Raw genomic sequence first — 13432 nt, 5'->3', positions numbered from 1 at the left:
ACTTTTGGACAACTAATATTTTTTTAATAGACTTTCCAAAATCAGCAGCACCAGTTACCATTCTTTATCCTTTAAATGATTCCCTTTTTTTACTGAGCTGTTGCATGATTTATCCTGTGTTACCATCCTCAATAAACACTTTATGAAATGGTGAAAATGTTATTTTTATTATTCTTGAATTAACTTTTTCTGCTAGTGTGAAACGAGAAGTTGTGGTGAAGATTTGTTCAATATCATTGTTTGCTCTACTGAAATATGAGCTATAGGGATATGAGAGGTGTCAGCACTGATTGAATGGTGGTGAGTTGGTTCTGCTTTTTCCAAGAGCTCCATCTGCAGCCTGGGGAGCATGGTTTAAAACAGATGAATTTATTCTGCCACGTGGGGCCTGGATACGAGGATTTTGCTCCTTTTAAGCTTTTTAATCTTTATGAAATTAATATAATTGATCATAAGGAAATAATTTCTCTTAGTTTGCCATGGTATCCCCATAGCTGGGATGGTGATCGTTCCCAGCCCCGGTGGTTCTTTCTGCAGCTCGCACTTGGAGCTGCAGCGCTGGGGACGCTGGATGCAGCGCTGCGTGCAGATCTGCCTGCAGCCGGGACGGTGCCCAGAACGAGACGGGACAGCCCGATTCTGGCCTAACTCAGCGACGTGCGTCAGCAGTGCCACGTTAGAGGTGACTCCTCGAACGCTGCTGCAGAGGCTCCGTCCCGGCTCTGTTCCCGCACCTCCCAGAAGCGCACAAGGCGGCGCCGGCCGGGCTGCCGGCGGCACGCGGCTCAGCGCCTCGGCTCGAGCCCTTCGGCTCGCGGTCCCGGCGGCCCTGAGGCGCTCTGCGCGCGCGCCTGAACTTGGGCGGGGCGAGGCGGGCTTCCGGCGTCGCGCGAGCGCACGCGCACGGTTAGGACGCACGGCCCCGGCCGCGCGCGGAGCGGCGGGATGGTCGGCGCCACGCGAGGCGCGTGCGCGGCTCTGCGCCGCGAGGGCGGGCGGGGCCTCGGCGGCGGGCGGGGCCTCGGCGGCGGGGCGGGGCCGTCCGGGATTTGGAGCCCGCGGCGGAGCGGCGGCGCCCGGGTGCGCGGGATGCCGGGGCTGGTGGCGTTCGGGAGGCGCTGGGCCATCGGCAGCGACGACTTCGTTCTCCCTGGGGCCTTCGAGCTGTTCCTGAGGCTGCTGTGGTGAGGGCCGGGCCGTCCCGCGGCTCCGCGCGCCCGGCGGTTTTCTTCACGGCGCCGCGGTGCGTCGCCGCGATTGTGTGAGCGGTAGCTCGGCGCTCCGGGCCTGCTGAGCGCGCCGGGCCGCCGCCGTTCGCTTCTCTCGCATCGCGGAGCGGCGCGGTTCGGTTTCCGCACAGGTCGGTGCCGCGGGTCCGGGCCGTTCTCCCGCCCACGTTCGCTGTCCGCTTCCTGCAGGTGGGTCGGCATCCTGGCGCTGTACGCCGTGCACAAGGGGCGGTTCGGCTGCCCGGGAGGAGCGCTGCTGCACGGCTACCTGCTGGTGCTGCTGGCCCTGCTGGCCGCCATCATCTGCACGCTGTCCGCCCTCGTGTACGTCAGCATGCAAGGTACGAGGTTCGGGCTGACCCGGAGCTCTGCGCGTCTCGGCGGTTGGAATCGGTGCGCGTTCTGTTATTCTGGAGTTGCCACGTGTAGAAATGCTTCGTTTTCGCTTTAAAAACGCCAGGAAATCGTTACTTTCTATTTTTTCCTGGCGAAGCATCTCATTACCAAAGCAATCTGAAATCTGCACGTGGTCTCTGGAATAACGCAGGAGACTGCAATTTCTAGTATATTGGTTCTCACGATACTCCGTAATTAGAACAGTATTTAAATTATTTAGGTGGAAAGAAGCATGAAGAGAAACTCACAGAGCTGAGGTGTGAATGATAGCATTAAACTTGAATCTCACTGCTGGTTCTCCTACAGTTTCCAGAGCAGTGGAAGGAATTATTAGCCACGTTATGCTGGTTTTAGGTATCAAAGTTCAGGTGGTGGAGTGATAAGTGTCAGTAGCGCGGAGAAAAGAGCCTTCTTTATTCAGTGTAAAAGTGAAGTTCCAAGACCATTATAAAGTGGAATAATCCTGAGTCTGAATCTCCAGTGGAATTACTAGTGAAATGTTCTGAATTGTGGTTATAATGTGTGGGATTTGGCAGCAGTGGTTCTTGCACCAGCACTTGGAAGTCATCGTTTCCAGACACCACAGTTTTTATCTGATTGTGCGCATGCAATCAGCTGTGCTGCTGCAGGGCAGTGCGCAAAACGGGAGCGGGAATCACAGCTGTTGGGTGTGGGACTCTTCTGACAGCTTTGTTACTGGAGGTGAAGTGCAGCTTTGCAGTTGGAGAATAGTTTCAAAAGTCATTTTAATTCTGCAGTGTTTTAAATGTTTACAAATTCTGCTGCCTACACATGAGTACGCACACACTGCCTGTGTTATCTTGTCATCAGCAAACTGGTTTAAGGAGCTGAGCCAGCCAAAAATTGTTTTTTTATTGCCTAAGGGTGCTACAAGGAAAAGGTTATTATTAGCTAACAATACAGAAAATAGTCTAAGAAATATTTGGTCTACAACTGGTCGTATATTCACATTCTGGTTATGTGAATTTGTTTATTTTTTAGTAACTGAAATGAGGGAGCAGAGCCTCATTGCATGTGGCTCACCAAAGGAGTGTCTCAGATTTCAATATTCAGCCAAATAAAAGCTGTGCAGAGTCATAATAGAAGCTGGCACTGGCAGTTATGTGGTAATGCATCTTTGGCTCTGGTGGGTCCAGCACTGCTGCCTCGCATTCGCTGCAGAACTGTCTCTGACCAGAGAGTGATTTTTAAGTGTTAGAGAAGTAGGTGGTAAGAATCCTCTTTTTATTTTCTCAGCTTCAGTGATAGCTTTCCGTTACTTTGGAATCATTTATATTTTCAGTTAAGCTTCTTATTTTCCATAGAGCTCAGAAAGTTCGTGTATTTATTTATGTAGGATTTTATGTACCTGAGATATGTTCATAAACCATTCTTGTTTCAAATTCTCATTATTTCAGGAACAATTTCTAACCCAGGCCCAAGAAAGTCACTTCCCAAGCTACTTTATACTCGCCTACTTCTCTACTTGCCTGAGTTTATCTGGGCCATTGTAGGAGCTGTGTGGGTGTCGGACAGCAGCGTGCGCTGCGACAGCACTGTGATAAACGTCATCCTTGGGACAGTTGTTGCAAGGTAAAGTGCTCCACCCTCTGCCACACGCACACGAATCTGAGCTTGGTAGTGCATGTGAGAGAACATAACGCTTACATTTGCTCTGCACGTGTCCAGCAAAGACGTTTCCAGCTTTGCTATTGCTAATAAATTATTTTGGTTTCTTTTAGAAGGGTTTTCTTTGTGTAGGCTTGATAACAGAACGTGCACCATTATGGTCAGTAACAGATACTGTTTCATGTCTTACTTTGCTTTCTGTCTCTCAAGACCTGCAGTTGTCTTCTCTCACATGTGTGTCAGAAATGCCTGGTTTCAGCCTGCTCCCTTCTGTTTTGCAGCTGGGTTATCATTGTCTTTACCATCATCGGAGTGCTCATTGTCTTTGATCCACTCGGGGGGAAAAAGACATTTTACCTCACTGATGGTTTAGATCGGAACTTGGAAAGCAGCCAGTCGGGGCAGCTGTTGTACAACGTGAAGAACACTGCTACCAGAGTCTGGGAGAAAAGAATCCGGTTGATGTGCTGCTGTATTGTGCAGGACGATGACCATCGAGTGGCTTTCACAAGCATTGCAGAGCTCTTCCGCGCCTACTTCTCAGTAAGATGAAAAGCTTCTTTTGGTTTTGTTCTTGACTAACTCTGAGTTTCCAGATGTTGCAGAATGCATAACTGTATTCAGCCAGAGGTCCCTGCTTGAAATCAGGTTCTGAATATGCTGACTTGAAACTTAAGGATGAGTCTTGTAACAAAACATTCAGTGCGTACAAACAGTGGGGAGAAGAAGGTGGTTAGGTGCTGGTGCAGCCATCTTCTCTGATCCCACTGTCTCCGAGGTAAATGCAATTAGATACACTGAAAAAAATATATTGCCATGTGTGTATTCTTATGAGATAGCTCTGATGTGGTGAGCTGTGGGATAGCTTTAGGAGCTCCTTCATCTCTTTGTAACAGGACACAGATCTGGTGCCGAGTGACATAGCAGCTGGTTTGATTCTGCTCCATCAAGAGCAAGATAAAATGGAAAGCTGCCCAAAAGAGCCAGAAGAAGTCCTCTGTCACTCCCCGTCGTCTCTTGCGGTAAGACGGGGCTGTGTTGGCGTCTGGTGCAGCTACTCCAGGAGGTGGTGGCAGAGCAAATTGAAATGAAGTTCTTTGTGCGGATATTTGGATTTTGTTTGCTTTTACAAAATTAAACACCACAGTAAAAATTTTCTGTTTGAATTGTTAATGAGCACAGTGAAGGTGAAAATACTGCGATGTGTCTGCAAGTCAGTATTTTTCAAGGGTACCTAATTTATGTCCTGATGATATTTAACTGGCAAGGAGGTGCTGGCCATCTCTGCTCTTTGCACGTACCAGTTCTCAGCATGTATTCACTGATAGCAGCAGTGCTTCTGTTCCATGAAATTTATCAATAAGGGGAATTAAGCACAAAAAGGAATAATTTTGGACAGTAGTTCATTTTTGAAGAGATGTGAGAGAAAATGAATAGAAGAATATATTTAGTACTGTTTGTGAAGAACTGAAAAGCTGGTCTTCTAGCACTGTGTGTGTAATCTATGTGTTGTACGTATACCCAGACAAAATAAGATGAAAACAGTCATTTTTTACATACTTACAGGTGATGGGTTATGGTTTGTTAATTGATTTTTCCACGCTAGAACACCTTTAGAAATTGTTCTGTCTAATTTGGGCCTGTGTTACACACAAGTGTAATTCCATTTCAAATCATTCTATCAAATTCCTTTTGAACCTGGGCAGTGTGGAGTCATTCTTAAAATACCCCTGTTGGGGATATCTGCTACAGATTCTTTAGCCATTCCTTAGAGCTAATCAGTATGTATTGGAAGAATATAATTTAATGAGAGATTTTCAAGATTATTCTGTAGCTACAGAAACGCTGTTTTCCTGGAATAGGAGTGGCTGCCTTTATTTTCTTTTAGATCCTGAGGTTTTCTGTTTAGATAGTGCCTTAATTTTCAGTAGTTTGTGTTTGGGCTTTATTCTGGGGTCGCTTAACACACCTTTCTTTCTCTCCCTCCTTCCTCTTCTTTCCCCGTGTCCTTGCAGGCTGATGACTTGGATGTTGAACTGGAGCACGCTGCTCACTACATGCTGTTTGCTGCAGCTGCCTATGGCTGGCCCTACTACATATACACCAACCCATTCACTGCACTCTGTAAGCTCAACAGTGACTGGTAGGTTGAATCAAGAGCTTAAAAACACACAGCTTCTTCTTAATTCACTCTTGTTTGCAGAAATGAACTGTCTTCAATAGCACTAGTTTTGTGACATTAAATTATATTACTCATGGGTGTAGATAAGCTTCCCTAAATTAAGTGGAGGCAAAATGGCAGCATGTCTTCACACTCAGAAACGGGTCAGCATTTGTTTCTTAAGAATGGTTTGTGATTGAGATAAAATTCAGTTAGCAAAATGACAAAGGAATTGGTGGTGATTGGAGTTAAGTCAAAGAATTGGAATTAAGTAATGTTTTACAATGAGGCTTTATGGAGCTCCCATTTGGGCAGATACATGTGCAAGTGAGTGTGTCAGCTGTTTTGGAGCTCTGAAGAGGAATTAGAAAAAGTAACCTGCAGCTCCAGCATCCATTTCATTCTGTTTGCCCTCTAAGTCTGTCACAGTCAGTGCTGACGTGTGCATCCTGCTGTGTGCCATTACTGTGTATCTGAGTGACCTCGGGGATTTGCGGCTCTAACTACAATTTTCTTAATAATTAACATAAAATCATTTAACCTTCTGAAATATAAATGACTTGGAAATCACGCAATGCAATGCATAAAACATCAGATAAGTCTGCTGTAGAGAATTTGTTTTAAATGTACTTTTTGCTTGTTTCTATTTTTTGTCATTGGAGTTCAGTTTTAATTCTTTTCTTACTGGCTTGTGTGCAGTGGTGATAGTCCTGTAGCAGTGGTGCTCCTGGTCCTGTGAGTGGAAATGCTGCTCAGGCAGGGATAGCATTTCATTCATACTAATAGTAGTGCTGGGGGAGAAGGTGGGGAAGATGAGAGGAGCTTTTGATTCCTGGCAGAAATCGTTGTGCAGATGAAATTGAGTTTGATTCCCGAAAGGAAACTTGAAAAATTTAAACGTGAAAGCTTTTCTCTTCTGTGTTTGTTAGTTGCAGAAGTAGACCAGAAGATTCTGATATAACTGGAAGTGATCGTCGCAACTTTCACTTTGGATCCATCCTAAGAATAACAGGACTGCAGTACAGAGACTTCATTCATATCAGTTTTCACAACAAGGTAAGCAATCTAAACAGGCATTGAGCAAGAAAGCCATACCGATGATAGGGGAGCTGTTAGGTCACAGCTTCAACTGTGATTGAGCCCCTGGGGAAAGGCTGTGGCTGCCCAGGGAACACAGGGGATTGCTTGCACCTGTGCTCCCCAGGTGACCACAAGGGGTGGAGCCCCTCCAGGCTTGATGAGGGCTGGGCACTGAGGGGGGGGGGAATCTCGGCCTTAGGCTGCTTCCTGGGAGTCAGAAGCTGCTTCCTGTGGAGCCAGAGATCCCCTTCACCAGCTGGGTGAGTTCAGTTCTTGTATATGGCTGTCAGCCTACCTGCACATACTTCACCTGGTGTTGCCAAGAACATGCCAGAAGCAGTTTTGCTGCTTTGTGAGCAGAACTGTGATTGAGTCAGTGAAAGAAGAAGGTGAAGTTTCTAGATTGCCTTCAGCATTCATAAAATGGAAAATACAAAGGCAAGTGAAAACAGGCCCTGAAACACGTTTTTCAGTTCTGATTTTTTTTTTCACTCTTAAACAACCACACAGCCATTGACATAAATCTCAGCATTGCTATGAGGGCACTTATAATAACTTAACAGTTCAGCTTCTGTCCACAGTACAAGAAATTCAGTAGGAGGGCTTTCAGAAGGTGAAAACAAATGCTTAGCTTTCTGAGAAGCTGATGTCTTTACTGAATGTATTTTTTCCTCTGCAGATCTATGAGATTCCATTTTTTGTTGCTTTGGATCACAAAAAAGAAGCTATTGTGGTTGCAGTGAGAGGAACGTTGTCTTTTGAGGTATTGTCTTTCTAATGTGTGCAATTGGCTTTATGGATATGGGTGAACTCGTGGTATCTAGAGGAAAAGGTGTTACACAGGTGCATTGCATTTAAGAACAACTTGTGGGTACGAGTCCCTTCAGAGTCATAAGCTATAAGAGTCATTCAGAGTCATAAGCTCCTGTGCTTGGATGGGCATTATTCCCTTTACTTCTGGAACAGAGTGTAGGGGGAAGATGGTGGTAATTCTTTGGTACTGTGACTTGTGTACTTGTAATGTGTTTACAGCTTGGAATTAGTTGCTGAAATCATAACTCTGATTGTTGTGTGTGTTTGTTTGGGTGGTGTTTTGTGGTCGGCTGTATTTAGCTGCTTACAGACTTGGTGATTGTCTCTGGGAGAATGTGAATTGTAGAATAAATAAGGTTGGAAAAGACCTCTAAGATCATTTTGTCCACCTACGCCAATATTGCCCACTAAGCCACGTCCCTACGCACCACATCCACCCTTTTCTTAAATCACCTCCAGAGACTGAGTCCACTTCCCTGGGCAGCCTGTGCCTGTGTCTGAGAAGAATTCTTCCTAATATCCAGTATCTGATAAGTAGTAGAATATGAGCCATGAAACCTTGCAGAGAGATCTGATTAAAGCTCTTGTTTGCAGGACATTCTCACTGATCTGTCAGCAGACTGTGAAGACCTGACCCTGGAAGATGTTCTGGAGAATGGCTTCGTGCATAAGGTGTGTGCAGGCTGTGGCTGTTCATCTCATGCAGTAAAAAACTAACTTAATTCTTGGGATCCTTTATTATTCTTATGATTATTCTTATGACACAGATTGCACAAATGGTCTCAGTGGCTTGGTTGTTGCATCACATACATCCTGGCAGTTTGTGCACCTGTTGTCTGACTTCATGTCCTTACTAAATAGTGGGAAAGCTTTCTAAGCATTTTGTATGAGACCACTTGGTTATGGAATGCTCTGTCAGGAGCATGCTAAAAGAGGGTACTGGTTTTCAAGAAGAGTTGTTCTGTGTTGGTGTTGATTTTAATTATGCATCTGCCTCTCTTCAGATTAGATAATACCTTTGTCTTCTAACTTAAACTGTTGTCTTGCAGGGAATAACTCAGGCTGCAAATTACATCTATCAAAAGCTAATTAATGATGGAATTTTAAACCAGGCTTTCACAATTGCTCCAGTAAGTTGCCTTCTAGCGATTTGGTTTGTCAGAGAAGTTGTGCATCTTTTTCTGTGTTTCAGTCTTGTCTTTCTGTCTGTAGGAATACAAGCTTGTGATAGTTGGTCACAGTTTGGGTGGTGGAACAGCTTCTGTATTGGCGATCATGCTCAGGAACTCCTTCCCAACATTAAAATGTTACGCCTTTTCTCCTCCAGGAGGACTTCTAAGGTGAGTATGAGACTTCTGTTTCTTGATTCTCTAAGTGTAAAACACTTGATGGCAGTTGACAAATATGATGGCTGCTCTGAAAGTAATGCCTCGGATTTTATTATGTTGGCCCACAGTGTCAGAGGTGGCTGTTGGTGGGATGGCAGCAGAGGTTGAACCTTCCCACCAACATCCCTTTACATGTTGTTGCTGTGTGACAGACAGCAGCAGAGGGGCACTCTGAAACAACGGCATCTGACATGGAAGGGTGGATGAAACAAAGGGGTGGAATTGAATTCTTCCATGTGGAAAAAGTGGCACCCATGGATATTCAGCAACGCTTGCTGAATGTTTGTGGAGACCAAGCGGTGGGTGCAGCACAGTGAGGTGCTGGTGGTGCATTTCAGCAGTGGTGACAGTGGGTCACCTCCACTGGTGTGGATTTTTAGGAGCACAATATGCAGGCTGTTGTTTCTCATTGGTAAAAATGCACAGCTGATAGTGGTTGAAAAGTAGCATTTGGTAGCTGCAAGTTTGCTTTCTCCAATAGTGTGATGTGCCCTGTGTCTTTCGTAGGTTCCGTGGAAGTAAACAGGAGGTGTTAGTTTTGGAGCATCCTATGTATGCTAAATAATTTTGCTTGGCTGTATTAAGTTTGTTTATGCATTCTCCACTAGAATTGGATTTGCTCCACCTGGAGTTACAGTTGGGTTCCTTAGGGAATGTGTAAAGGCTTCAGAACTAAATGACTCCCCTGACCAGGCTGCCTCAGCCAGAGAAACAGCTGCACGCAGTAAGGAGCAGCATGGCTCTGTCCCCTTGGAGTCCTGCTGCAGAACTGACTGCAAGAGCTGCAGTTGTTCCTGCTACATACCTGTATTATTACTGAATGGTAATGATCACAGTAAAACTGAATTGTGTATCTAAAGCTTGTCTTTTCTTTAAGCAAAACGCTTGCAGAGTACTCTAAACGCTTCATTGTTTCGGTCATTCTTGGAAAGGACCTTGTTGCAAGGTGAGATGGAAATGTTTTTAATTTTTTTAATTTAATTTATAAGTTAGATTTCATAAAATAGGAGGCTTTTCTGATTCTGTATGTGTTTGAACAGGTTAAGCATGCCCAACATGGAGGACTTAAAGAGAAGAATAGTGAGAATTGTGGCAAACTGCAACAGACCTAAGGTAACTAAATGCAGTTTGTGGTTAGAAGTCAGTGGAATTGTTTGCTGAGTTAAGCCCTGGCTTTAATGCACTGACATAGGGAGTATGGTTTTTTTGCTTTTAATGATGGGAGTTGCATGGACTTTTGGAACACAGTGGTTTTAAAGATTGTAAGCGGCCAGCTCTTACTACCTGCAGTTAAATCTGTAGTGCTCACAGGATTTCATTGCAGTCCCTGGAATAAGAGTAATGCAGAGAGTGTGGATGACATCCTAGATGGCAGCAGTTATAAGTTGTAGGTGCAACGAAGTTAAATATGCAATATAATCCACAGAACAATTCACCTGGATAAAATATTAATGTTTTCCTTAGCGTTCCTATTGGATTGGGTTCAGTGTTGGTGAAATAATGTGCTGCTGTTGGGGAAAATTCAATAAGCAGGTATTATCAAAGGAAACTTTAGACAAGTGTGTGCATCAGGCATTTTTAATCTCTCATCTGTAGTTTCAGGTGAAGCGTGTGCAAAGCACGCAACCAGGATCAGTCACTTGAAAAGATGCTGTGCTTCAGTTCAGCTGTTTTTCTTTCTGCATTCAGTACCAGATTTTGTTGCGTGGCTGTTGGTACGAAGTATTTGGAGGAGATCCAGATAACTTCCCAACTGAGCTGGATGGGAGGAACGACGATGCCCTGACGCAGCCCCTTCTAGCCGAGGAAAGCTTAATGGTGCATCGCTCACCTTCATACAGTGCCCTTGGTGGAGAATCACACTTAAATTCTCCGCCGCAGTACCCTCGTCTGTACCTTCCTGGGAAGATTATCCATATTGTAGAAGAATCCAGCTCTAGGAGGTAAGTAGAATCACAAATACAACTATCCTGTCTTCCTAAAATCTATTTCAAGCTGCTTCTCGCTTTCAGAGTATGCTTCTAGTTCTGCTTCTCATCTCCATCTCCAATGCACTGATTACTACAAAATGTCCAGTTTTTGTGGTGCATTTGTTTTTTTTTCTTTCCTTCTTCTGCACCTCCCTTTCTGCAACTCTCTGTCTGTGTGTGCCCATGCTGGTGTGAAGATGCTAGGTTTAGCTCTGGCATGATGCAGCTCCTGCACAGACAGCACTGCTGATGCTGCCGTCTCACATTCTGGTAGTGGTGAAGCTGACAGCAGGGCCGTGTAGGTGCTGCCTGTAGTACCTGCCCAGCAGGGGAGGACCATTTGCACCATTTGGTCAGTCTCTAGATTCCTGCCCCTTGCTTGCTACAAGCTTGAAGTGCTGGAGGAGCGTGGAGTCTGGTTGTGTTGAGGAGAAGGGTGTTGTGTTGGTGTTTTGTTTTGTGGGGGTTTCGGTGGTTTTTGTTTTTCATACAAGGCTGTAATACCCCTCAGGGTAGACAAATACGTTGTGCCATCCCTTGTTTCATTCACAAATAGAAATAAGAGCATCTGTAAAGCACAAGATCATCTACAGACTGGAAAAAAGATCTCTGATTTATAACAGATAGTAAAAGAAAGATGGAAAGAGAGAGAGAATTCTTATTTTTTTCCCTCCCATTCAGTAGATCAGTAAGTATTTTATTTAAGCTTGACATTGTCTTTAGCATTTAAAGATTTGAATAATGGTTTTAGAAATTAGACACTTCAGCACTTGAGACCCTGAAGGTTTTCTTGATGGCTGTTATTCTACTGTACTTTAGTGAGTTCACTTTTCTCCATTTACTCCAAAGCACAGCAGTTAATGTTTGTTTTCCTTAATTAGACTACCCTAGAAAACCCTCTATTCCATCATGTACTGTTCTATAAAACAAATCCTACACATGGTACATGCAGCATTATAACCAGCGTCCAGCCTCCTCCTGCAAGCATTGTGATGTACTCTCACATGAATTGCATTGTTTGTCCTCCCCCTTTGCTCGGACAACATCCTCTGCTTTATGAGCAGGGTTATGGAAACCATATAGTTTGGTGTAGCTCTGCCCTGGGGGTCTTTCAGTGGCACCATTTCCATCTGCCAGCTGAGGGCTGCACGAGAGCTCCTTGGAAGCAGCCCTCCCCGCTTCCCCGACTGCAGCAGCTCCATGTTGTATGGAGTCTTTGTGTTTGTGTTTTTTAGGTTGTGCTCTTCAGACATTAAATACTCTGCAAACTGGTCAAATGAAACAGTCTTCAGCAGCATTTTAATTAGTCCCAAGATGATAACAGACCACATGCCTGATGTTGTGCTCAACGCTCTCAACAGTTTGTCTCAAGAACATAGATCTTGTATGTCTTGTCAAACAAAATAATGGAATAGAGTGTGGTACGTAGCTCAGAAGAGAGAATTGCTTTAAACAAAAATGAAAAATGCAGCTTTGAGGTATTCAGGATACATTCTACCTTCATAGAGTGGATTCCAGTACTTTTCTCATCTTGTGCGTAACAAACAAGAGGTTTTGGTGCCCTTGTCTCTGCAGTGATCTCAAGCAACATTATGATGGGTGAAGCGCATATTCTGCACTGATGCTGAAGCTTGAGCTTTTCCAAAAGTGGAACAGTATACAAGTGCCATCCAAGCTGCTGCAAGCTGTCACCAGAGAGCTGAGCCTTCAACTGAACGCTTGACTGAGGTGAGACCAGCTTGTCAGCACAGAGCCCTGTGAGGCAGGTAAAAAAAAGAATCCAGTTCTGCCTCCAAGTCACTTTGTTCCACTGCTCACGGGTGTCCTGCACCCTGCTGCTGCGGAGCACAGGCTGCCTGCTAACGGTGCTGTGAAGAAAGCAGTGCTGCAGTGCACAAGTTGGCTGCAGCTGAGCAGCAGGAGGTGAGTGAGGGACTGCTTGTGGTCAGGGCAGCCTGGCACGTGGGTGTGTGAAGGCAGGCCCTACTATTGTGTCATTTTTGTTTTGTTTTTAATCAGGCAGTTCTGGTTGCACTGTTTTATCTTTAAGGGTGTGTAGCATCCCTGTTGGAGGTGGTGGGAGTCACGTGTAAGTGCTGCTTGGGTTTACATGTGCAATATTCTTAATCTACCTGGCTTTTGTATTTGTTGACCAACAGGACTACTTTTAATTAATTTTAAACTGAACCAATACTTTAACTATTTAATGAGGAAAAACAATTGTTCATGCTTCACCTTCATCCTGGTAGTCACTAGCTCTAATGAAAACAGCAATTTGTAATTCTGCAAAAAATATATATTTGTACAGTGAAACTGGTTTTAAGAGTGTGGCTTGTTTCTAGTGTGTAAGTACTTGAACAACTTTTTGTTTAAGTCAAGAGCATTTCTTTCTTATCAAAAGAAATTGCAAGAAATAAGTAACCATATGACATGGTTAAGAACAGCCCTGTGGTGTTCTTGCTGTGATACTTAATGAGGAAGAAAAAATAAAACGCTGTAAAGAACTTGTTTCCTTATCTTCGCGTCTTCTGGGCGTGAGACAAAAAGTAATGGTTGGTAACTGGTTGTGCAGTGAGCTCAGTTCCCCCCGCTGGGGCAGGGCTGCCGCTTCCTTCCTGCCTGAGCTGGAGCACCCACAGGCACGAAGGCAGGCATGTGACTGCAGGTAAACGCAAATGGCTGAAGTCCAAGAGCGTTAACAGCTCACTGGGGTGGGGCCGCCCTTTTACAAGCTCTCAGAAACACCCCAAGTACCAAGAGGACAAA

General features: G+C 44.9%; 1 protein-coding gene across 1 annotated transcript; it reads left to right on the top strand.

Moving 5' to 3' along the window:
- The first annotated feature begins 1029 nt into the window (after nt 1–1029).
- Nucleotides 1030–13174, top strand: DAGLB (diacylglycerol lipase beta). Its single transcript, XM_048961328.1, has 15 exons — nt 1030–1184; nt 1419–1570; nt 3044–3218; nt 3536–3797; nt 4151–4276; nt 5270–5397; nt 6345–6471; nt 7175–7258; nt 7903–7980; nt 8358–8438; nt 8521–8648; nt 9574–9642; nt 9737–9809; nt 10386–10639; nt 11902–13174. The coding sequence occupies exons 1-15, from the start codon at nt 1090–1092 to the stop codon at nt 12071–12073; spliced, it is 2004 nt and encodes a 667-aa protein (XP_048817285.1). The 5' UTR covers nt 1030–1089; the 3' UTR covers nt 12074–13174.
- Nucleotides 13175–13432: the final 258 nt, after the last annotated feature.

The sequence above is a fragment of the Lagopus muta genome, chromosome 15, assembly GCF_023343835.1.
Source record: "Lagopus muta isolate bLagMut1 chromosome 15, bLagMut1 primary, whole genome shotgun sequence".
Lineage (NCBI taxonomy): Eukaryota > Metazoa > Chordata > Aves > Galliformes > Phasianidae > Lagopus > Lagopus muta.
This window is presented reverse-complemented; position numbering and strand designations above follow the sequence as displayed.